We start from the raw sequence: 22,135 nt of genomic DNA on the forward strand, positions 1-22,135 counted from the left end.
ACAATTACTTATTGATAACAATGTGTATCATCAAGTCGTAGTCAACTCCTACTGACCACATAGGTTTTGTCTATGATGATCTCTCCCTAACCTGGTCCTTCAGCTCTTCCAGCAGTTGCTCTGGTAAACTGAGTCTTTCCATCTTTGCTCTGGTTGTCCTCTTCTCTTTCCTTCAATCTTTCCCAGCATCAGAGCCTTCTCCAGAGAGCTAGGAATTGCAGACATGCCTTCGTCTTTTTTTTAAAAAAAAAATCCACGAAGGCCTTTCTGATCCTACCACTGGGGCAGTCTCCTGTTATTTTGAAATGGAAAAAAAAAAGTTCTTTACTCTTGACAAGATAAAGCGGTATATTTTTTACAATTTAAAATACGGAATACCTATGATGCATGCGAAGGACTAGGAAAACATGAAAGTCCTGAACTTATTCTGATGTATATGCCATCCACACAAAGGCTTCAGCTCAATGTACGTGGCCATCCATGAACGCAAAGATGGAACATGCAAGACTCACTGGAAAAATGAAGGGAGGGCAGTTCCAGCACTTAGAACCCACCAGAATGAATTTGGAAGATCACAAATGGTATTTAAAGTAGAAGTAGAAGATCACAAATAATATTGAGTAGCCATACGGAATATGCTTTAATCCATCCCTTTTCATGAAGGAATGATCTGTTTTATCTCTTTTTCCTTTTAACTTCTGGAAGATGTGGGAGAAGGCCATCCAGCTAAGCAAAGAATTGGCTGACATGTATGAGAACAAAGTCTTTGATTATGAGAGCCTTGGAAATCTCTTGGTAAGAGAAGGGGGTCTTTAATTGTCTACTGGGTGAGAGATACTGAGAGGAATTGCCAATAGTATGGGTCCCAAAGGCGTTTCTTATGTTCCTGGTTGAAAGACAAGAAATACATTAGAAGCTTGGGATGGCAGTAGTGCAAATGGGTGTTTAGGGTAAAGAAACGTAAAAACAAAATAATTTAAAACACTGCCCAATCTACTCTTCTTCTTTTTAACAGAAAAAGCGGGCCACGTTCTATGAGAACATCATGAAAGCAATGAGGCCTCAACCAGAATATTTTGCTGTTGGGTATTTTGGCCATGGATTTCCTTCCTTCCTTCGGGTAAGGATGCTAAGAGGATCTCAATGATGGTCCTGAATAACCCTGGGATGTAGCCTACAATCCTGTAATTATGACTAGCTCCCATCTTTAATCCAAATTGACAGAAGAATGTTTGATTTGGGGTAATCCAAAGCTTCACCTCTGAATAAGCAGCACTACCTGTGTATACATTTGAACAATTGGAAATGTTGAGAATCTGTTTTAAACTCAAGCCACCCCAAACCAGTTTCATCCACACACACCTCCATTGCTTGAGGGGCCCGCTCTGTTTTCCTATTCTCCCCAATACTGAGAATGTTGTGGTTCTCCCAATTTAATTTGTAATACTTGCCTCTTTTAGAACAAGATGTTCATCTACCGTGGAAAGGAATATGAAAGGAGGGAGGACTTCATTGTCAAACTGCTCACCCAGTTTCCAAATGCTGAGAAAATGAGCAGCACCGTCCCACCAACGGAAGATGTCAAAGCTTCTCTTAAGCAATGTATCTTTTGGGAAGGAATATAGGAACTAACTAAATAACAAAGCTGCTACGGAGAGTAGAAAGCTGGCAAAGTTGATGATGGGAGAGTTGATGACCATTTACCAGTCCTGGTTCACTTCTGGTCTCAGAAATGGACTATACAGTGTATTTAGCCGGTCTGTTTGCCATTGAGATCCAAATGATTTGCCTGAAGTCCAGCATAAACTAGGCATTAAAGACAGAGGTTGGATGCCTGGATCCAAAGCTAGGCATGGAAACCAACTGTAAACCAATTTTGGATTTCATTTAGGTTCCCTGCTAAGTTCTGAGAATTTGAAAAATAAGTCCAATTTCCATTTTTCTGTTGCTCAAAACAGATTAATGTCATAGATTTCATTGCTGGCCTTTCATATAACCTGCTTGTGGGTTATTAGGTTTTTTTTTTCAAATGCCTTCACTTCCCCACTCTTTTTCCATTTTCTCAAGGTTGACTATTCCTTGAGTTGTCATCTAGATTCTTTATCCTGCGCATTGGCTGATATTTCCAGATTATTTCAGGTCTCCTTCATATTCCTTGGAAAGTTAATACTGTAAGGTATCCTTATTGTAGGTACATCTGTAAATGGAGCATTAGCTCAGATTATTTCTCAACCTGGCCCAGTATTACAACCTTAATTTGGCAATGATCATTTTCAGCATATGTCTCTCTTTTCACCTATGAAAAAGAGACAAACATATCTTTCTCTTTTTAAAAAAAAAAATAGAAATACCAAGGAAAGCTTGCACACAGGACATTTCTGCATACACAATTAATGTGATCAACCATATGCTAAGTACAACCTCTCAGTCAGTATAAAGGATCTACATCAGCCCTTTCCATCTTGATCTCTTCAGATGTTCTGTATTACAACTATCCCAAATGTTCATATTGAATAAAGATATTCAACACAATTGCCAATATGTCAGGTGCCCAACCTACTTAGCTTTTGGCTGTATTCACACAAGAAGCTTAAGCCCGGTTGCCAGGGTTCTGCATTCTTGCATCACACTGAAGTAAAAACTAGCCATTAGCCTGGATTCACACAATACCATAAAACACATTCTAAAACTAACCATAGTTGAAATTTATCAAGTTTAGCATGTCTGAATGCCATCACTAGGATTATAACTTACTTGGTTTAATGCATGGAGAAAAACCATTGTGGTGATTGCAACCCTTCCCATTTAAATATTCATGTTCTTCTTAATGAGATCATAGGATCTTCTTATCCACCTTCTGGTCACCTTCTCATTCCTTTTTTCCTTAATTTGTACATGCAGACATACAGTGTTTCTTAGTTAAGCCTGTCATGAACCTTCCTCCAAGCTACAAAGACAAGCCGGTTCCAGAGCAGATTCTAAAGTAAGGATTCACTCCCAATTTATCCCTCTGCATCTAGAAACAAATTACTTAGCTAAGGGCTGCTTTTTATAAAAACCAAAATGCAGAAAGACTGACTTCTACATTCTTGGCCATGGTGGCACAGTGGTTAGAATGCAGTGTTAGAATTAGGAATTCTAACCTACGTAATTCTGCTGACTCCCAGGAGTTCAATCCTGACCAGCTCAAAGTTGACTCAGCCTTCCACCCTTCCAAGGTCAGTAAAATGTGGACCCAGCTTGTTGGGGCCGATATGATGACTCTGTAAACTGCTTAGAGAGGGCTGTAAAGCACTGTGAAGTTATGTACAGTCTAAATGCTATTGCTATGTGCTAGTGCTATTGACAGCGGAAGGCATGAATAAATCTGACCCATTGAAGATAGGTCTGGTTGTTTCATAGGGATATATCTGGAACTATGATTTTGAAATGTTTAGTTGGAGCATTATACAGTATCAGATCATTTAAATACCCTGATTCTTATATGGCACTAAGCCATAGTTTAACTTTTTTGTTAAATAAAATAAGTAAAATAAGCTCCATCACTGGAGATTTTTAAGAAGAGACTGGACAGTCACTTGTCTGAAATGGTATAGGGTCTCCTGTTTGAGCAGGGGGCTGGACTAGAAGACCTCCAAGGTCCCTTCCAGTTCTATTCTATTCTATTCTATTCTACTCTACTCTACTCTAATTGAGTTCAGCCATATTTAGCCAAAATTGAACAAACCACAATAATGTAGGAAGTTGCATGAAGTATCTGTTAAGTATGCATTCATGTCTTCTACTGTTTTCAACATCCACTCGCCTGGATTGTTATAGTGCTGACATCAGACATAGATTTTGGGTGTTGGCTGAAATTTTATTTTAAGTTGTTATCATCTGCTCCTTTAGCTTTTATAGATCCAATGAAGTGCAACAGTTCCAACACTCGCGGCCTTTCAGAAAAGGAGAAAAACATCCTGAGAATGAATTTGCAGTGAGTCATTTCTTCTCTGCCGTCCTTGTCATTTTTTCCTTTATGACGTGCCATGCCATGCCGTTCAGATGTTGGCTTCTCTAGCTTGATTCTTTGGTTCCTCAATTTCGGAGGTTAAAACCCTTGCATTCTGGTGCTAAACATGTAGCAAGCAAGAGGACATAATAATCAACAATTATAGGAACCCTAAAATCTCTACTTATACAAAGTCCTTTGTCCAGGGATGGAACACAAGTCTGGGTTATTTTTGTTAGTCGGCTTGCATCTTTTGGGACCTTTAACAAAATTAAATGGTATGATAGTAAAGTGAGTGGGGAATAGATAATAATATAGCGTAACCCCCAAAACATAAATGATCACTCTAACTTCAATTTCAGAAGAATTGAGGGGTAGGGGAAACCTATTTTAAGTCATATAGGAAATGTGATCCCCTTATTCTTGGACTACAACAAGTTGTTCAGCTTGAGTTTTACTTACTATTGCTTGTGCTGACAAGCAGTTGGTCTTGAGTATTTCAAATGAAAAACATCAGAGAAACTTTAAAGTCCAACTTTTAGAACATCCTCTCTCCTAGTCCTAGTCAAGGGACAGAGGGAAGTGCTGGTATAAAATAGGTGGTCATTTCAGTATTCAAGATCAAGGCATTAGGTGGTCTAGAGTGGCTGAAAAATAGACAGGAACAATCTTTTTTCCAATGGATCTGACCTCAATAAAGCCTAGGTCTTTACATGTAGGCCACCCAACTCCTTGCTCTTCCTGATTTCAATTTATTTGGGGGGGGGTCTTTGAATCAAGTAATGAATATGAAGCTAGCTGCTGATATAAGCAGTAAGATATAAGAAGTCCAATGACTTTTTTAGACAATGTGTGGAACCCCTCAGCCCCGAGATATTTTTGGAAAAGGGAAAAAGATAAGATAGTAAGACAACATCTTTATAGACTAAGCAGTTGTTCCAGTTTCCTTCTGGATAAATATTGGGCAGATGACTGCACCCAACTTGGCATGATGAAAGCATCATCCCTTGTTCAAAATGATTGACAGTCCCTGGCCTCAAGTAAGGCTGTCATGTCAGATTAGGAGTCAAGCTAGCAAAATGGCATTCTTGCATACTGTACTCAAACAAACCATGTTATGACTTCATCCAATTACCTAGTTCCCACTACATCATGAGCCACATATTCAGTTTTAGCCTAGACTAACATGTTGTATGAATCCAGATACAAATTAGATTGCATTAGATTGCATTAGATTGATTTGAGAAAAAAAATGAGTTTTTGATTCTTGGCGCCATCATTCTGCTGAGGAAGGGCTAGGAGAGAACATTCCTTGCATAAGTATAATATAAAATGTACATATGTTTTATGTCTTTTTCCTTTTGGGGGATTTTGTCTTCTTAGACTATGTGGATAGAACGTACCACCTATACAACAGCCTATTCTTTCCCCGGAATCCTCAAATGGTTTGAAGTCAAGCAAGTCACTATGGTAAGATCTGGAGAAAATTTCATTGCCATCTCTAATTCAGCCTTCCCAACATGCTAGTCTTTGGATGTCTTGAGAATACAATACCGAGTATTTTCAGCTAATCGCCGGACTTTGTGAGCTAAGAATCTAACATTTCCGGAGATTGACAGACTAGGGAAGGCTTGATTTATTGTGACATTTTTTTCTTCTACACCTTCTCCTTAGAAAAGTCCAAGGAACCTTCACTGATTTCTTACCCACGTTCCCAAATTTAACATCTCTATGTGCCCATGAGGAAGTGCTTATGAATAAACAAGCATTCGAGGGCAGTTGGATACACAACCCCACTTTGCTTTTAGCATCAGAGTTTTTGCATTGTTCCCTTTCTGAATGAACTGTTGGGGTGATTGGTAATTAAAGGAAACAAATGTCTCCCTTTTTATTTTTCTCTACAAGTAATTCCATTATTTACTTGCAAAGTTTGCTAAGCTAGGCTTTCCTCTCACCACTCCCCCTACGTTTAATCTTTAATGCCTGTTTGGCAAATATATGGACATATCCATTTAGTAAAGTGAGATTTTCTAACTCAGAAATGGGAAACTGCTATCCTCCAATCCCACAGAGCAAGCCACAGTTATTTCTTTTATTACAGTTTATTTTAGTCCTTCCTCTAAATGTACAGTTATTTTGGTCCTTCCTCTAAATGTCTGTGTAGTATCACAATCCTTCAAGGATTTGATATGGCTTAAGGTCACCCCAGTGGGCTTTGGCTAAGCAGTAGCTTAACTTGGGTTTGTGCAGACTTAGTTTCCTTACATTGAGCACTGGAACTGCTATCCTCTTACCCTGAGTTTAAGTCTTTTATAATTGACAACTGATTCATATGTATATACTTGAAAGTGAAACTAGGATAATTTGTTAAGTTATTTCCTGAAACTGGCTGTTGACAAGAAAAGAAAAGGGGACAACACATGCCAGAGACAGGCCTTGGAAACTGATAAGTTTTCCTTTTTCAAAATATTATGAGATTTTGGTTAGTATCCCCTATGAAATTGAAGTAGTAGAGTCCCTACTTGACCTTTCAGAGTTGAGTGAATGACCAAGATCTAACTATGAACGTTGCCCAGCGAAGGGTTTGGAGTGGGGAAAGTTAGTTTTCTGTTGAAATGTTCATTGCCTCGCATTCATTATTTCATTGTAGTCTTGACCACAACTCATTTTTGTGGTGCATTCCAGGAGGAAATCAGCCCATTGGAGAATGCCATTGAAACCATGGAGCGGACAAATGAGAAGATCAGTAACTGCGTCCAACAACATGCTTGGGACCGCGCCCTGCCTGTCCATCCCCTCTCCATGCTCTTGAACGGCATTGTGGATCCAGCGGTAATGGGTGGTTATACCAACTATGAGAAGGTTGGTTGTCTCCTTGCTCTCTGTAGTAGGTCTCACACCTATCTCGGCAATGGGACAGTTGTGTGAGCTTCCTCGAAAAGGGAGGCAGAGTTCGTAGAATCAAATAGCACTTATCTAGCTACATGAATAGTACTATAGAGAACAGAGAATTTGGGAAAGAACCCTTGCAGCAGCTGCACTAAATATAAAGGCGGAAGTCAAAGGATTTGGTTTACATTCATTAAAGCATTCCTTTTCTGTAATAATAGGTGCGTTTTGGTGAGCCGTGGATCTCATTCGTTTTATAATAATAACTTAATAAACTTTAATCATACAGTAGTTGAAGTTCTGGAATTTTAATTTAGAATGAAAGGGAACAAGGAAGGGATAGACTGTATACAAAGATGAACTATAAAGAAAAAGGGCAGATACGGGAGGTCTTGTCTAACCTCCCCCTCCTCCTTTTCCCCCCCCTTTACTGAAATTTCACCAAATGTTGTCCATTCGGACGTTATATAGAGAGTGTCCCAAAGGTGCTTTTTCAAAAGGCAACTGGACTTGCTTTGTTTTTCCTTGGAGACATTTCACTTCTCATCCGAGAAACTTCTTCAGTTCTCAACTTCTTGGATGAGAAGCAAAAGTTCTCCAAGGAAAAACCAAGGAAGTCCAGTTGCCTCTTGAAAAAGCACCTTTGGGACAACCATGACCTGGATGATGGAGAACCTCCATAGACGTATACAGATAGTGATAATCTATTGTGGATTACCTCCCCGTAAGAGACATCACAATCTTTTAATGTACTTTTCAAAATAAAACTATTTTAGGGAAGAATAAGAAGTCCTGCATTTTGCCCCCCATCTTAAGTCTCCAGATACTTTTCAGGAGCACACATTACGAAGCCCACCTAATCCTCAACTCACAACCATTCATTTAGCAGCCATTTGACATTATAGTGGCACTGAAAAAGGCGACCTAAAACTGGTCCTCACGCTTATGACCATCACTCCATCCCCATGGTCACATGATCAAAATTACGACAGTTGCTGTATCTCAGGGTCACGTGATCACCATTTGCAACATTCCCAGCCAGCTTCCAATAAGCAAATCAATGGGGGAAGCTGGGTTTTTTTAATGACCATGTGATTCACTTAATAAAAGTAGTGATTTGCTTAACAATCATGACAGCAAAGGTCAGAAAACAAAGGTCAGTTCATTTAACAACTGCCATTGTTCTGTTGTTTAGCAATGGAAATTCTGATCCCAGCTGTGTTATAGGCCAAGGACTACCTGTACACATATTACATCACCAGCCTATCCAGGATCAAAGTCTTTTCCTTCTCAGGATCTCAGTTATGATTGGTGCGGCGATGCGCTCAACCAAATGTGCTTCCAGAGAACAGGACTTTTATTGACCTTTGGGTTAGAGGTGTGAAGATCTTTGCAAACCCCTGTACACATCTGGCAGTTAGGATGTGTGGAACATCTTAACGTTTGTGTCTCCCTACCACCACCCATGAGCAGGGTTTACTTCTAGCTAGAACATATTACTATCACTTCGACGCACAGCGGGTGCCTTTGGAGAGGAAAGCTTTGTGATACAGGCAGCCAGCAAATGCTCCAATTGTGGTGTGGAGGAAGGATCCATTTTCAGCCCGAGAAATATTTTGAGCTCCCACTTGTCTCTATTTTTGGTGCTAAAGTTAGATTTGCAAAAATGGAAAAGCTGTCACGGCTTCCAAATGGGGTTGCCACATCTGAAAGCTATCAGCCTTTTTAAAATTTTTATTTTTGCTCACTTTTTCCTCTCCCTGATTCTCCTTGGGTAGGGAGTTGGGCTTTTGTGGGCACTTCATAATAATCATCTAAATCTTTCTTTCACATTAAAAACCAGAAATCAATGTCCTGCACAAATCATTTGGCTTCCCTTGTTTGGGTATGTGGTTTTCTGATGAGGCTCAGTGCTTCTGATTCCAGCTGATGGAATGTTGTGGGTTTTATCCTATTGCCACAACACTTTCTCCCCTGCTAGTTAGGGTTTTACTTATTTATTTTGAGAGAAGAAAACGGCTTCATGGTTTAGCTTTCTACTCCAAAAGGAGATAAAACTTGCTTATATGTTGTCCTCTGCTGTTGTATACTTCTGAGTAGGACTGGAAAATAGGTGATCTTCCAGATGTTCTTAGATTATCCCCAGTATGCCCATTGATGGGGAAAGAATAACTAAGTTGGGAGGGACCTTGGAGGCCTTCTAGTCCAACCCCCTGCTAAAGCAGGAAGCCCTATAGCAGTGGTTCTCAACCTTTTTAATGCTGCGACCCCCAACCGGTCATAGGTCGAGGACTAAACCGGTCGTAAGTCGAGGACTAAACCGGTCGTAAGTCGAGGACTAAACCGGTCGTAAGTCGAGGACTACCCAACCGGTCGTAAGTCGAGGACTTTCCCTGCCCGGGAGCGCCACGCATGCGTGGTTCCGCCCCCTGCGCCGGCCGAGGCGTAGCTGGCAAGCGGCAGAGACAGAGCAGGCCGACCACCAGCTGGCCCAACCCAAGGGAGGTAAGGCACCTGCCGGAAAAGGGGAAAAAAATGGCGGACAGCCTTGCTTGGCGACCCCCGTGAAATGGTCGATCGACCCCAAATGGGGTCGCGACCCATAGGTTGAGAACCGCTGCCCTATAGCATTTCTAGGATTAATATCAAACATCGGGGAAATCAGGAGATTCAGGCAGTTCAAATGAGTATAAAGATTTATTGCAAGCTTAAGCTCTCTACAAGAATCTGAACTACTAATGGTCAAGGGAAATTAGCAGGAGCTAAGAAAGGAATTCAAGGTGGGCTGAATTTAGATCTCTTGTGGACACACAAGGACTCTTGACTGATGACACGTTTGACCCCTCCCTCAGGCTCAGCCTGGTTATCTACAATTATAAGACTCTAGGAAAGCCAGGATTATAATTCTGCAACATTTGTAAAGCTGCACATTCCCCGTACCTTCCTTTGAGAATCAATTTTGCTCCTGTTTCTGTCTCTCTAGCCCAAGTATTATTTGTTTCTTTAATAACATTATGGAAATTGGCTTAGATGGGCCTAGTTCTTTTGGCTGCTCATCAGATGAAAGGGTATTTCTGCTGTGCTAGAACTGCCCAAGGACACCATTAAGTTGGTGGTATATTTGCCACTTTTGCATTTTTCTCACAGCTCTTCATCCTGCTCCTTTTTTCAGTCTCTCTGTGATCATAAGTTAGATTAGGAAGGCAACTTCCAAGCTGAATTGTGGGACTAAACCTGAGTCAAAGGATACTGCGCTGCCTTTTTTTTTTTCTTCCATTCAATCGTGTCCAATTCTTGGAAACTATTTGGACAAGTCTCTGCAGATTTCAGTAGAGATGCTGCACTCATGTCAGGAGCACCGAGGCAAACCGAGGCTCAGTTGGGGGCTCTTTTCATGTCCCTGACAGGAGCTGGAGGGAAGGATGGGAACTCAACCCCGCCCCACAGCAGCTCTCGGGTCTCAAACACTGGCCCGCCAACCTCCTGCCCAGCATTCCAAACTCCTCAAGCCACCATGCTCCTTTTCAGGAGACATGATTCTGGAAAACTATGAATAGTTGCTGTGGTGATTCCAGTCTGGGTCCACCATATTTCCAAGAAGCAGGGTTATTTAAAAAAGAAATAATAATAATAATAATAATAATAATAATAATAATAATAATAATAATAATAATAATAATAATAATATAATAATATAATAATAATAATAATAATAATAATAATAATAATAATAATAATAATAATAATAATAATAATATGACATTTATTATGATGGTGTTCAAAAATTCCAGAAACCGAAAAGTCATGCATTGAAGGAAAATAGTGAGTAAGCATCTTGAATACAAAAAAAACAAAAAAAATGTGTTATTTCCATGGAGAGTGTGGAATGTTTGTGCATAATATTTTCTTTGGTTTTTATCAACTTTACTATGGCTGTGGCTGACTCTTTGTTTCCATTCCATGCTTCTACAAGGCAGTCAGACAGGCTACAACTAGTACTCATTATCCTCACTTTATGTCTTGTTTCTGGAGAGAACTGTTGAGTTCAGAGTATTGTGGAATGGATTAGGAATGTCAGAACCCCCAAATAGTAGTATATTATCCCATATTTCCTGAAAAAACGTAGAGCATAAGGCAATAAAAAAAAATCTTACTGATGTTTAACTACAATGTGCTGCAAGGATTAAAACTTTTCAAGGCCTAAGAACCATTATTCACTCATTCTTAGTGAGCCACAAAGAATGTGGTAAGATTTTGCATAGTATTAAAATAAAAATACACAAGATTCTAACCTGTGCCTTTAGCTTTCTTATTTAAAAACTAGTTTGTTCATAGTCGGAAGTTTTTGTAGAATCGTTATGAAGTTGGAGAGGACCACAAGAATAATCTAGTCCAACCCACAAAAACCAGTGAAATTATCCTTGAAAGATAGCTGTCCAGCCACTTCTTAAAAACTTCCAGAGATGAAGAACTTTCACCCTTCATAGATAGAGACTATTCATCATAGCTTATTCATGATAAAAGAGAAAAGGAGAGGGGAAGTGTCTTCCAATCAGCCATAATTTATTGTCTTTTCCCTTATCAATTTAGCAATCTCTGAAGCTCCATCATCTTCACCAATCGTTCCTCATTGAGGATATGTTAAACCTTTTCACTTTTGAGCACAGAGTAACCTTGCCGAAGTTATCAGATATAAAAACATACTTCCAAGAAGTTTTTCTTGCTGTCCAAATAACTTAATTTGTGGTTTTTTTTCATTATATGATCAAATATTTAGCCTATATTCTTTTTTTCCCCCAATTTCATTATCTGTAGGCCTTTTTCATTGAAAAATATATTCAAGAACACCCTGAAGATCAAGAAAAGATTGAATTACTCAAGCAACTAATTGCCCTACAGGTACCTACAGGAATGCAGATAATGTGGAATGATGTCCATAGCCTGTTTTGCAGAAGTAATATTGTCATTGTGGCATAACATTTCCCGAAGTAGCATCTTGCAGATATTGGGATTTCACCTGGCCAGGATTCCACCTACTGTTGCTGTAGCTGGGTAACAGCAAGATGACAGACAACCAGCACTGCCCATAAACAAAGCATTAGTAGTAACATTAAAATGAAGACACCCACAGTCAGTTGCTGACCAACAACTAAATCAGAAATTTGACTCATACCATGTTAAGTCCCAATGCAGTTTGTTTGGTTTTGATTTAGTGTGTGATGTTGAGTGAACCTAGCCATTATAACTTGCAAACCAGCCATAAGCCGTGGTTTAGAGCTTCTTATACTGTGGGAACTCAGCCAATTATGCTTCATTATTTAGAACACATTTTATCTTGCTAGTGGTTAAACATAACTCCCAATCAGGATGCAATTAAATAAACAAAACATGAAACCATAGATCAGGATTGTGACAAAAATGGAGTTGAGATGGCTTTGGGATTCAAGTCCATCTTCAATCATGGAAATATGGGAGTAAAAATGGATTTAGAGTCCTAAGTAAATTCACCTGAGCTGGAAAAAAAGGTGAGATTTAAGTGCACTCCCATCAACATTAACAAGACAAAACCCTTGTATGTAAACAGAGAGCAAACCCCATTCTCAGAACTGATGAGATTACCTAGTTGGGTAATGAAATGTCTGTAACAAAACAACCAAGCTCAGAGAGCACCAAGGACTCCAACTGATTTTAAGTTTACCCAAATAAGCTTAATGTACAATCTAGATATGGCTAAGCCTGGCTTGGCCTCATTGGTAAGTGAGCCTTCTTATTTCCCAAATTACATTTGAAACAACAGTGGTACCTCAGTACCCATCAGCAATTTGTTCCAGAAGATGCGCCAAATACTAAAACCATTGAGTAGTGAGAAAACCAGGAGAAAGATGAGTTCCGGGGCATGTTTTCTGCTTCAGAGTGTGTTGAATACTGAATTCAACGAGTTTTGAAGCAGTCAAATGTCTACCTCTGTGCTTCCTTAACCTTCTGATCTGGTTTGCCTCTTGCAGATGCCTTTGCTGGCTGAAGGGATTAGAATCCATGGGAAGAAACTGACCGAGCAATTGAAGCCTCTTCATGATAGGCTAACTTCTTGCTTTAAAGAGCTGAGAGAGAAAGTGGAGAAGCTCTACGGTGTGATCACCCTGGTAAACACTGCGTCTTGTTTATGAAAAGTCACTAGGAATGAGATCATTATAGCAAGGACAAGGGGATAAGCAAATCTGTGAATTTTCATTTCTCCCAGTTTCTCGTTTGGGTGAATATGCCAAGTTCTAGTTATACAAATTGATTTTTTTTAAGTTTTAAATTAAAGCATTTAATGAAATTAAATGCATATTTCTCCAAAGGTAAGCATTTCTGTATCTACGTCTAACTAATGCATGCAGTTTGTGCAAAACCGTGTCCCTAATTCAAGGCATGTTTTTATGATTTTCATTAGTTTTTGTCAAACTGCATCGCAAACGTTGAGGAACTGGGAATTTCAAATGAGAATTCTGTTTTGTTTTAAATATTGGGAGTGGCGCAAAGCTGGCAAAGATAAACCAATTACATAGTTGGCTCCCATATTTAATCCACTCACTAAAATTTTAAAGGGGAACAGCTTGGGTGCCACCACCCCTTTTTCCAAGTGAATCTCAGATGGCAATTTACTAATGATGGGATAGCTCACAAGGTCTCCTCCAGTGATTTTAGCTATCACATGAGCCTATATTGGAAAAAGCAGTTTGCCAAATAATTTGTTCCTAGGGTTTATATTGAACCTTGCTCGGCGCTAATGGCCATTTTTAATGTAGTTAGAAGACCTTCAACCAGACAGATGATTGCAAATGAGCAAAGGTACTCCTGAAACTGTGGAGGTCACCAGATCAGATCCTATTGCTCAATCAGGCTCCTTATTCCAGAGCTACATGACCACCAGGGGGTGGGGACTTAAAAAGAAATTTCAGAACTTACATCTCTTCCAAAATGGTTTGGGAAAAGAACCTCTAAAGTTTCAGAAGATGTAGATGTTCTTCTCCGGATGAACAAATACCTTGGATTTTTTTTCACAATCTTCTTTGTATTCTAACAATAGCCTTCCTCGCTGACGGAGAGAAAGCAGAGCAGGTCTGGTTCAGTGGTTTTGCCATACATTATGTCCTCCACATTGAGAAGGCTGTCAGTTACCTCTGTCACTTCTTCAGTCGGATCAACTTCATCTACATCATCTGACAGTGTTTCCTCCAGACCAGGATCTGATGGGTAAGTTGATGGGAAGGGTAGAAAGGGATCTTTGATAGAAAGGAGTCTAAGAGGGAAATGCAGGCAGGAGAATTCCTATTACCTTGAAGTATTTGACGTTTTTATTTGTTGTTTTTTTTCTAGTTTTTTTTTTTTTACACCACCGTTAAAGTTGGGTGGCTAATATAGGTAGTCCTCAACTTAACAACCACAACTGAGCCCAAAATTTCTGTTGCTAAGTGAGTTTTCCCCCATTTTACATCCTTTCTTGCCACAATTGTTAAATGAATCACTGCTCTTGTTAAATTAGTAACACAGTTGTTAAGTGAATCTGGTATCCCCCATTGATTTTGCTCGTCAGAAGGTCGCAAAAGGGGATCACGTGACCCCGGGACACTGCGGCCGTCATAGTTCCTGAGCCAGCATGGCACAGCTTGGAAACCTCTCCCTTTCCCCTCAGCATGGCTGGCTCAGGAATTCTGGGAGTTGAAGTCCACCAGTCATAAAAGAGCCAAGGTTGCCTACCCCTGGTCTAGCAGACTCACCGCTTAGAACAGGAGGGCTTAGGACAGGGGTAGACAACCCTGGCTCTTTTATGACTCGTGGACTTCAACTCCCAGAATTCCTGAGCCAGCATGGCTCAGCTTGGAAACCTCTCCCTTTCCCCTCAGCATGGCTGGCTCAGGAATTCTGGGAATTGAAGTCCACAAGTCATAAAAGAGCCAAGGTTGCCTACCCCTGCTATAGGGGATGCTGCCATGGTCGTACATATGAAAAAAGGGTCACAAGTCACTTTTTCCCAGTGCCGTTGTAACTTTGAACGGTCACTAAAGGAATGATTGTAAGTCAAGAACTGCCTACAAATTCAGCGAAACAAATAAATAATAGGAGGCCATCACGGAGAAAACGCTCGCCTGTCCGGTTACTTCACGTCTCCAGAAAACAAGAAATATTATTTTTTTCAGGCTGACCAGAAGAGACAGGGTATAATTCTTTATGACGGTATTTCTGTGTGGGCTACAGATCTATTCTTGAGCCACTGATGGAAAGGAGAAGTTCAGCCGCCTCTAGGATGGAAGAACAGCCTGCCAAAGATGACGCGGAGAACCGGGCTAATAAATTCCGTCGGAAAGACTGGAGTCTCAGTAAATCTCAGGTTATTGCAGAGAAGGAGACAGAGGCTGAGATGGCTTCCAAAACGGTAATAAATGTATCAGAGTGATGATGCATTTCTCTTGGGAAGATCTGTCATTTTCTCTTAGCCGTGCAAGCTTAATCACATCGTTGTTAAAAGAGAAGTTGGGATGGATTCAAACAGCAAAATATTTTGAGGATCACCTCAAGGGCAAGTTGTCTGTCTAGGTCTGACCTCTGTTAATTCTTCTGAGCTCTCAGTTGCAAACATAACCGTAATCCATGTTCCAAGTCTCCCTAAATTCTCTACTAATCATCCTACTGCTAAGCCCATTTACATTTTAGAGTTTGATTTGGGGTGCCATTTGAGTGGGACCGCATCTACCGTCGGTCCCAATAGCATTTGAGGGAATTATCATCAACACAAGTCGAGGCCATCAGATCGGTGAGGGCTTCCCTAAAAGATGATGGGTTTTAATACTCCTTCATATCCGTGTGTTTCACTGAAGATCTGTTTTGTTTTCCTTGTTCGTTTTGAGTTTTCTTTTCTACACAAAAGGCTTCTAAAAGTGCTTTAGTTACATTTTCAGGAAAGTAGCTGATTTACAGCCTAATGTCCAGGGTGCCATCACAAATCACTTCGGTAAAGATTTATTCCTTTTCTGCTGTACAGAATGCAACAGGAAAAGCACCCAGGCCAAAGAGCCTGCAACTGGGAGAAAGCAAACTAACTCTGCTTCACAACTCATCCCTTCAACAAGCCTCAGCACTCAGCCCACCACCCAAAACACCGAGAACTCAAAGTATGTTAAGCAACCTCCACTTCTTCCTATTCTTTTAAAGCAGGGGAGGGCAGTTAATTTTCCAAAGGGGCCATATGAGAAACTGGGGATTGTTGTGGAGGGCCAAAGCAATGTAACCTGATTTGTTGCCCTCAGACATCGTCACCTCAACCCCTCAGGCTGCTCCAAGTGGGTGACCACTGTGTAGGGGTCTTCTCACCCAGCCGATTGAAGGAGAACACAACAACTACACAGAGCCAGAGCCAGCTTAGCTTCTTCTGTCCTCTGTGGCACACTTATTTACAGTTGATTTCTAATTTCTGATTGACCTCACATGAGCCAGAGAGAGATAGCCAAAGGGCTGGATGTGGCCCCTGGGAAAATGCCCAGGTCTGTTTTAAAGTATTGGCAGGGAAGGTTAGTTCAGCCTTCACCAAATTGCCATCCTCAAGATGGGTGGAGATACCTGCCAGCTTGGAATTTCATACTACATTTTTCTTGGAATTCCCACCATTCTCCAAATTCAATGTAATTTGACAAAACTTGGTGATGGTTCGCAAAATGACAGTTCTGGGAGTTTGGTAAAAGCAGCTTCGGTCAAGTAGGAGAGGGTATACACTTCCTGTGCGATTAGATTACAATCATACTGGACATTTTAATAGATGCTTACTGCTTTAATAGATGCTTACTGCTTACAAGCAGTAAGTCTTGTAGGTATCTAAGTGCTTCTTAGAATCTATCGGGATTTATCTGGCTCAAATTCAAGCCTAGACACAGTTTCCTGAATATGTTATAAACGAAGGCTGAATGTCTCATTTTAATTGAGATGTTATAAGATGGCTTTGCTTATTTTTGGCTGAAATTTAAAGTATGAATATTTTTTTTCAGATATTTAGGGGTTTAGACATACATGTATGTGCACCCATATAGAGAGAAACACAGAGGTACACAGGTATATGCACACATTTCCAAATGTAATTTTAGAAGAAACATCCATACTAAAAAAGAAACCGAAACATGACTGGTTTATATTTTTCTGTTAATGCTAAGGCATTTCACCTCCAAGTTCACGAGAAGTTTGGGTGGGTTTCTTCATCCTATCAGAAGAAAGGGTTCTGGAGACTGCAATGGATAAAGTCCAACGTGAAAGCAAAGCCCACCGAGCCTGTCTGGTGTCATTCTGGATTGTGTTCTCCCGGGTCCCCAAGCGTGCGTTTTTCACATGTGCTTAGGTTCACTTGCTGTGCATGGATGAAGCTTCTGCGATAACAGGGGTCTGGGGAATGGCAAGTGGGATTCCAGATTGACACATCTGTTCACAATCAACCGGTAAAAGAAACAGGCATGCCTCAAAGTAGCGGTGATGCAAGCCTGCTTCTGTTAGAAACTATTTCCCCCCCTAACCATGGCCACCATCTGTCTTTCTTCTCTTCTCTACCACACCAGGTTTCCCTTCTCTGCAAGCAGATGGATTAACAACCGTTAACTTACAGAGTTCTCCTCCCCCACCGCCGCCCAAATGCAAGCCCTATGAGAATAGCAGCTCCAGAAACTCCACAGAGGTACAGAGACGACATTCGGATCCTATTACCTGAGACAGGAGCACCATTGCAAATGGGGTTTTTTTTTGTTTTGTTTTTTTTTGGTTTAAGTATTTGGTTTGTTTAATGGCTTTCTCTCTGAAGCTGCCAGAGAGAAAATGATTTTCTTTCCCTCCCTCCCAAAATGAAAGGGGGTTAAAAAAAAGACACAATGCGGGAATAATGTAAAATTCTCCTTCTTGCAGTCAGCAAAATCTGCGGCGGCTGGAGCCGTCTTTCTGATTCTGGCTGGGAAGATTCGCTTCTTTTTGTTTCTTTTAAATCTTTTGTTTGTCCATTTTATTGCATTTTATTCTAAGGTAAAAATGCAGAACAAACAAAAGTGGGGAGAAAAGAAAAAGAAAAAAGAGCAGAGAGAGGGGAAAAATAGTGATGTCTTTTGGCTTTTTTCAGTGCAGTAAAATAATATATATATATATAAGACAGTCTCAACTTTTTGCTTTACATTTCACAGCTTTTCAAGTCATCTCCATAATAACAAAACAATTCTAATCGTGAAAACTTAAAATCAGAGTTTCATATTTTATTTTATTCTTTTGCAGACTGGAACAAAAAAAAATCCAGACCGAGTGTTTTAATTAAAGAGAAGAATTTTATCTAGTTTTGTGTCTTGTTTCTTTAAATCTGGAGCTTTTGCCCAGGGGTCTTCCTCAATGCAAAGTCTGTCACAGATGTTAACAACACAAAAACCTCATTGTCACATCCCTGGAACTTGCCAGTTGCCTTGGCACTCTATCAAATGATATCACTAGTCCTGCTCTAAAAGAGATGATTGTGGGTCCCGCACTTCCCATTCTCCGTATCACTGGAGCTGGGTTTTATTTATGAGTCCAACTGTCTCTTTCTGTGTTCGCATTATTGTAGGTGGCTCCACCTCTACCCACCAGGAGAGAAGTCAAACCGCCGCCACCGCCTCCTAAAACTAGGAAATCCAGTGTCTTTTCTTTAGAGCCAGAACTACAATGAGGACTCTACATCATGTCTCCTTGCATCTGGAACTGAACGTCTGATGCTTTGTGGACATATCTTGTTCTCCAGAGCATCTCAGGATTGGCTTCTTCCGGCTGGACAGCTTCGCCCTCCATTCCTGCACAAATGTTGGGGATGTGCACAAAAACCAGCTGCTAGAAATTTTGTCAAAGCTGCTGTTTTGGCTTTCCTGGCTTCTGATTCTCCTATAGACGTCCCAAGACATATCTTCTGATCATCTGTGGCATATCAGGGCTTCTGCAAGACTAAAGAAACCAGATTCTGTCGTCCATCAGTCCTTGTTCCACCACTGATAAAACACCAGCATTGCGGAAATTCTCCCAGTGGAATCGCTCTCCTAACAGCTAAGATCTTCCTTGGTCTTGAAAGAGTTAAGCGGCACCCTGTGAAAACACACACTTGCCCCTAGAGTGGGTTTGCATGACAAATTCAAACCCACTGTGTTGCACTTGGACAATGGAGATACGGTTTCCATCAGTCTCACTGGCCAGCAGTAAGAGACCTTGGAACAGGATAAGCCTGGTATAAGAGGAAGGATCCTTTGGCCTGCTTGGCATAGGCACTCTTTGCCTATTCATTCCAAACCTGCAACAAAAACCACCCAACTTCCCAGACCTCTGTTGGAATATATGGATTTGTATGTGACAACACAGAGCACTGGACAGACCTGCAGATTCTATCATGCTGAGATATTACTTTATATCTACATGCTTTGCTTTTCCAGCGATATGAAAGTGGATAAAAAAGAAAAGAATACTGGCATCTGTCTATTCCCATAAGTTGACCAACGGTGTCCTTGAAAGGCTTATGGTCTCCTCTTCTTTCAAGTATGTGCGAACTCCTTCAAATACACCACCAATTCCTTCTTTTGCTGCACACTGTTCCAAAGTTTTGCATACAAACGGAGTGGCCTACACTACTGTACCTTTGGAGACTTGTTTAACTGAATTCTGGATGTATTTTTTTTTTGCTTGCATTAATGTGCTGAAAATACCTAAAGGTGTAATTATCCTTGGGAATTTGAAGAATGGACTGCATGTGAAAGTGCTCCACAGTTTTCCAAGCTAGAACTGATAAACCGGGACTGGATAGCAACTTAAATGTCTTATTGAAGTCTTTGCTAAAATCCAAGTGGATGTATAGCTGACCGTGGACTTCTAGATTCTTACTATATCTCCATTTTGTATGTCTTATTGTTGAATGCTGCCTCTGTGTTTACTTGTTTATAACAGAAGCTCAGGGCTCAGCCCCCATGGGACTCAAAATTATCTCAGAGATAGTTCACATAATTGGATTATGCTATCTCTGTCCATCTTAAGTTATGGATGGAGGTTATGAGCTAGGTTCATATATCACATGATGCCATGCTTTGCTTTAACAATTATTTCCAAACCTCTGTGTTTGACCACGTATGAGGTTTAGCCAAACACCAATTCACTGTATTATGGCTTAGCATGGTGCATGAACCCAGCCACAGTGTAGATATTTATTCACAGTGTAAATGCATTGCACAAGACTATTTTCTAATGGTGGGTAGTTGGGCATCCTTGCCCACAGACTATGATTTGATTGTATTGATCATTGCTGAATGGCAAGCACTTGTCCAAGTGCTTCAGAAGATGTTCATTGACATTAATCCTTATGGCTGCATCATGCCTTCAAAGTTTATAGACTGATTGTTTGTTTGTTTGTTTTTAAAAAGAATTTAGAACATCTGTGATTGGGAAAAAAAACCCAACAGCCTAAGATGCATTCCCCTGATGAAGCAGAGGGCATAGTCATTGAATTAGCAGACTACAGCTGTTGGATTTGACTCTGAATGTCAGCAGATTAACATTATAGGGCGGATCCAAACTATTTAATTGGCATACAAGAGAAAAAATGCATTTATAGAGAAATGCTTGGCTCTGTTTGTCATTCCTCAAACTTATGCACTGTCTGATCAAAGAAACCACCAGCAGAAATTTAATGCGCTCAGTGGTAAAGCTAACTTTGTTTACTGAACCCAGCATTGTAGGTGTGTGGGTGTGTGTATCCTAACAGCTTCTCAGTAATTCAGGTGTATTTGCCTTAGGCAAAACATCTAGCCAGAAAGCTGAGATTCACATTTTAATGTTGTACATAGTTCTTTTCTTCTTTAAAACCCTTTGTCTCATCTTATTAGTTCTACTTTTCTTTCGACCATCATTGCTCTCTGATCTTATTCTACTATATCTTACCATTCCAGGTTGACAAAAATTCTAGTGCATGCAGTTAAAAGATTTTCTCATTTTTATGACTAGCTCAAAGTTATTAAGCCTCTCTTGGCCAATGTTCCAGCTAGGAGCCTCACAGGCAGTGATTCAAGAATAGAGCTCTCCATGAGGTTGTTTATTGCAAGAACTAAGAAATTCCTTATTCAGGAAACTGTCAAGAGTAAGATGCAAACCCTATTTATAGTACAAGCAAGGTTCTGTGATGGCTCTGTCTCCTTTCTCCTAAAAATGCAGCCAATTGGGGGGGGGGGCACAGTCATTGAATTAAAGCTGTTGAAATTTGCTGTTTGAATATGAATGCCAAAAGATTAGCATTATTGGGTGGCTCCAAACTGTTTAATTGGCCTATATGGAGAAAAAAAAAATGTGGTCCCTTTTTTGTTGTGCAGAAAAGATATATCCAGATTATTTTTCCTTTTGGCTATAAAATGTAGGGTTCCTCTCCTTTTTCTGTAAAATGTTTATATTTCCAAAGCCATAAGATGGCAGTATTTTTTTTTTGCAGAACCTACTTCCTGTTTGAGTTGGCATCTCTTCTCTTTGCCAGTCCCTTTTCTCCAGTTTCTCTCTGAATTTGGAATAAATTCTGCCTGCCTTTTGCTGCCAGTTGGCTTTGGAAAACTCAGTCTGTGCACTGAGAAGGCTGGATGGTGGGAAATCTGTGTGGGAATATTTGAATCTCACTATGGAAAAAATAGTAGATGTTCTCAGCTTTGTACAGACTTCCACTTCCAGCTGTGCTAGTTACCAGCGAAGATCCAAATGTCTTAAAAGCTGTGGTTTTCCTCTCTGCCCATCCCAGGAAGACATGGTGAATTCTCCTGGAACAACTTTCATTCTCCTCCCTTTTAGGGTTCCTGGAAGATGATACCAGCTCCTGATTACTCCTGCCTGGAGATGAATGCTTTGTGACTTAAAACAATCTGGTTTTGGATAGTTGTCTTCTAGGATTTCTGTGGGTGAAGTCAAGTATTCTCATGAGTACAAAATAGGCAGGAGAAAATAGCTAATCTGGGTATGGCTGTCACCTCCAATTCTTTTATCCATGTTCCCTATATACCATAAGGCACCAGACCAGTGATTCTCAACCTGTGGTCTGCGGATCCCTGGGGGGACCATGATGTCATCACAGGTGGTCCATGATGGCTTGAAGAAATGTTATGATTTAAATCTTGAGTTAAGTCTTGGGGATCTGTGGCCAGGGCCACAAAAGGTATTTAAAGGGGGTCCACGGTGAAGATTCGCTGCACTAGATTAACCAAAACGATGAGCAAA

General features: G+C 40.4%; 1 protein-coding gene across 1 annotated transcript in view; it reads left to right on the forward strand.

The window, feature by feature from the left end:
* The window catches only part of DOCK5 (dedicator of cytokinesis 5), a 55,748-nt gene extending 37,034 nt beyond the window's left edge, over window positions 1-18,714 (forward strand). Inside the window, exons 32-46 of the mRNA XM_029284594.1 lie at window positions 706-795; window positions 1,016-1,120; window positions 1,461-1,602; window positions 2,902-2,983; window positions 3,892-3,976; window positions 5,375-5,461; window positions 6,677-6,853; window positions 11,696-11,779; window positions 12,886-13,023; window positions 13,953-14,119; window positions 15,122-15,299; window position 15,578; window positions 15,916-16,044; window positions 17,461-17,576; window positions 18,480-18,714. Of these exons, the coding sequence (XP_029140427.1) occupies window positions 706-795; window positions 1,016-1,120; window positions 1,461-1,602; window positions 2,902-2,983; window positions 3,892-3,976; window positions 5,375-5,461; window positions 6,677-6,853; window positions 11,696-11,779; window positions 12,886-13,023; window positions 13,953-14,119; window positions 15,122-15,299; window position 15,578; window positions 15,916-16,044; window positions 17,461-17,576; window positions 18,480-18,581 (1,683 nt within the window). The 3' untranslated portion in view covers window positions 18,582-18,714. The remainder of the gene's footprint in view (window positions 1-705; window positions 796-1,015; window positions 1,121-1,460; window positions 1,603-2,901; window positions 2,984-3,891; window positions 3,977-5,374; window positions 5,462-6,676; window positions 6,854-11,695; window positions 11,780-12,885; window positions 13,024-13,952; window positions 14,120-15,121; window positions 15,300-15,577; window positions 15,579-15,915; window positions 16,045-17,460; window positions 17,577-18,479) is intronic.
* Window positions 18,715-22,135: the final 3,421 nt, after the last annotated feature.

This window comes from Protobothrops mucrosquamatus, unplaced genomic scaffold (assembly GCF_001527695.2).
Source record: "Protobothrops mucrosquamatus isolate PMUCROS unplaced genomic scaffold, P.Mucros_1.0 scaffold754, whole genome shotgun sequence".
NCBI lineage: Eukaryota > Metazoa > Chordata > Lepidosauria > Squamata > Viperidae > Protobothrops > Protobothrops mucrosquamatus.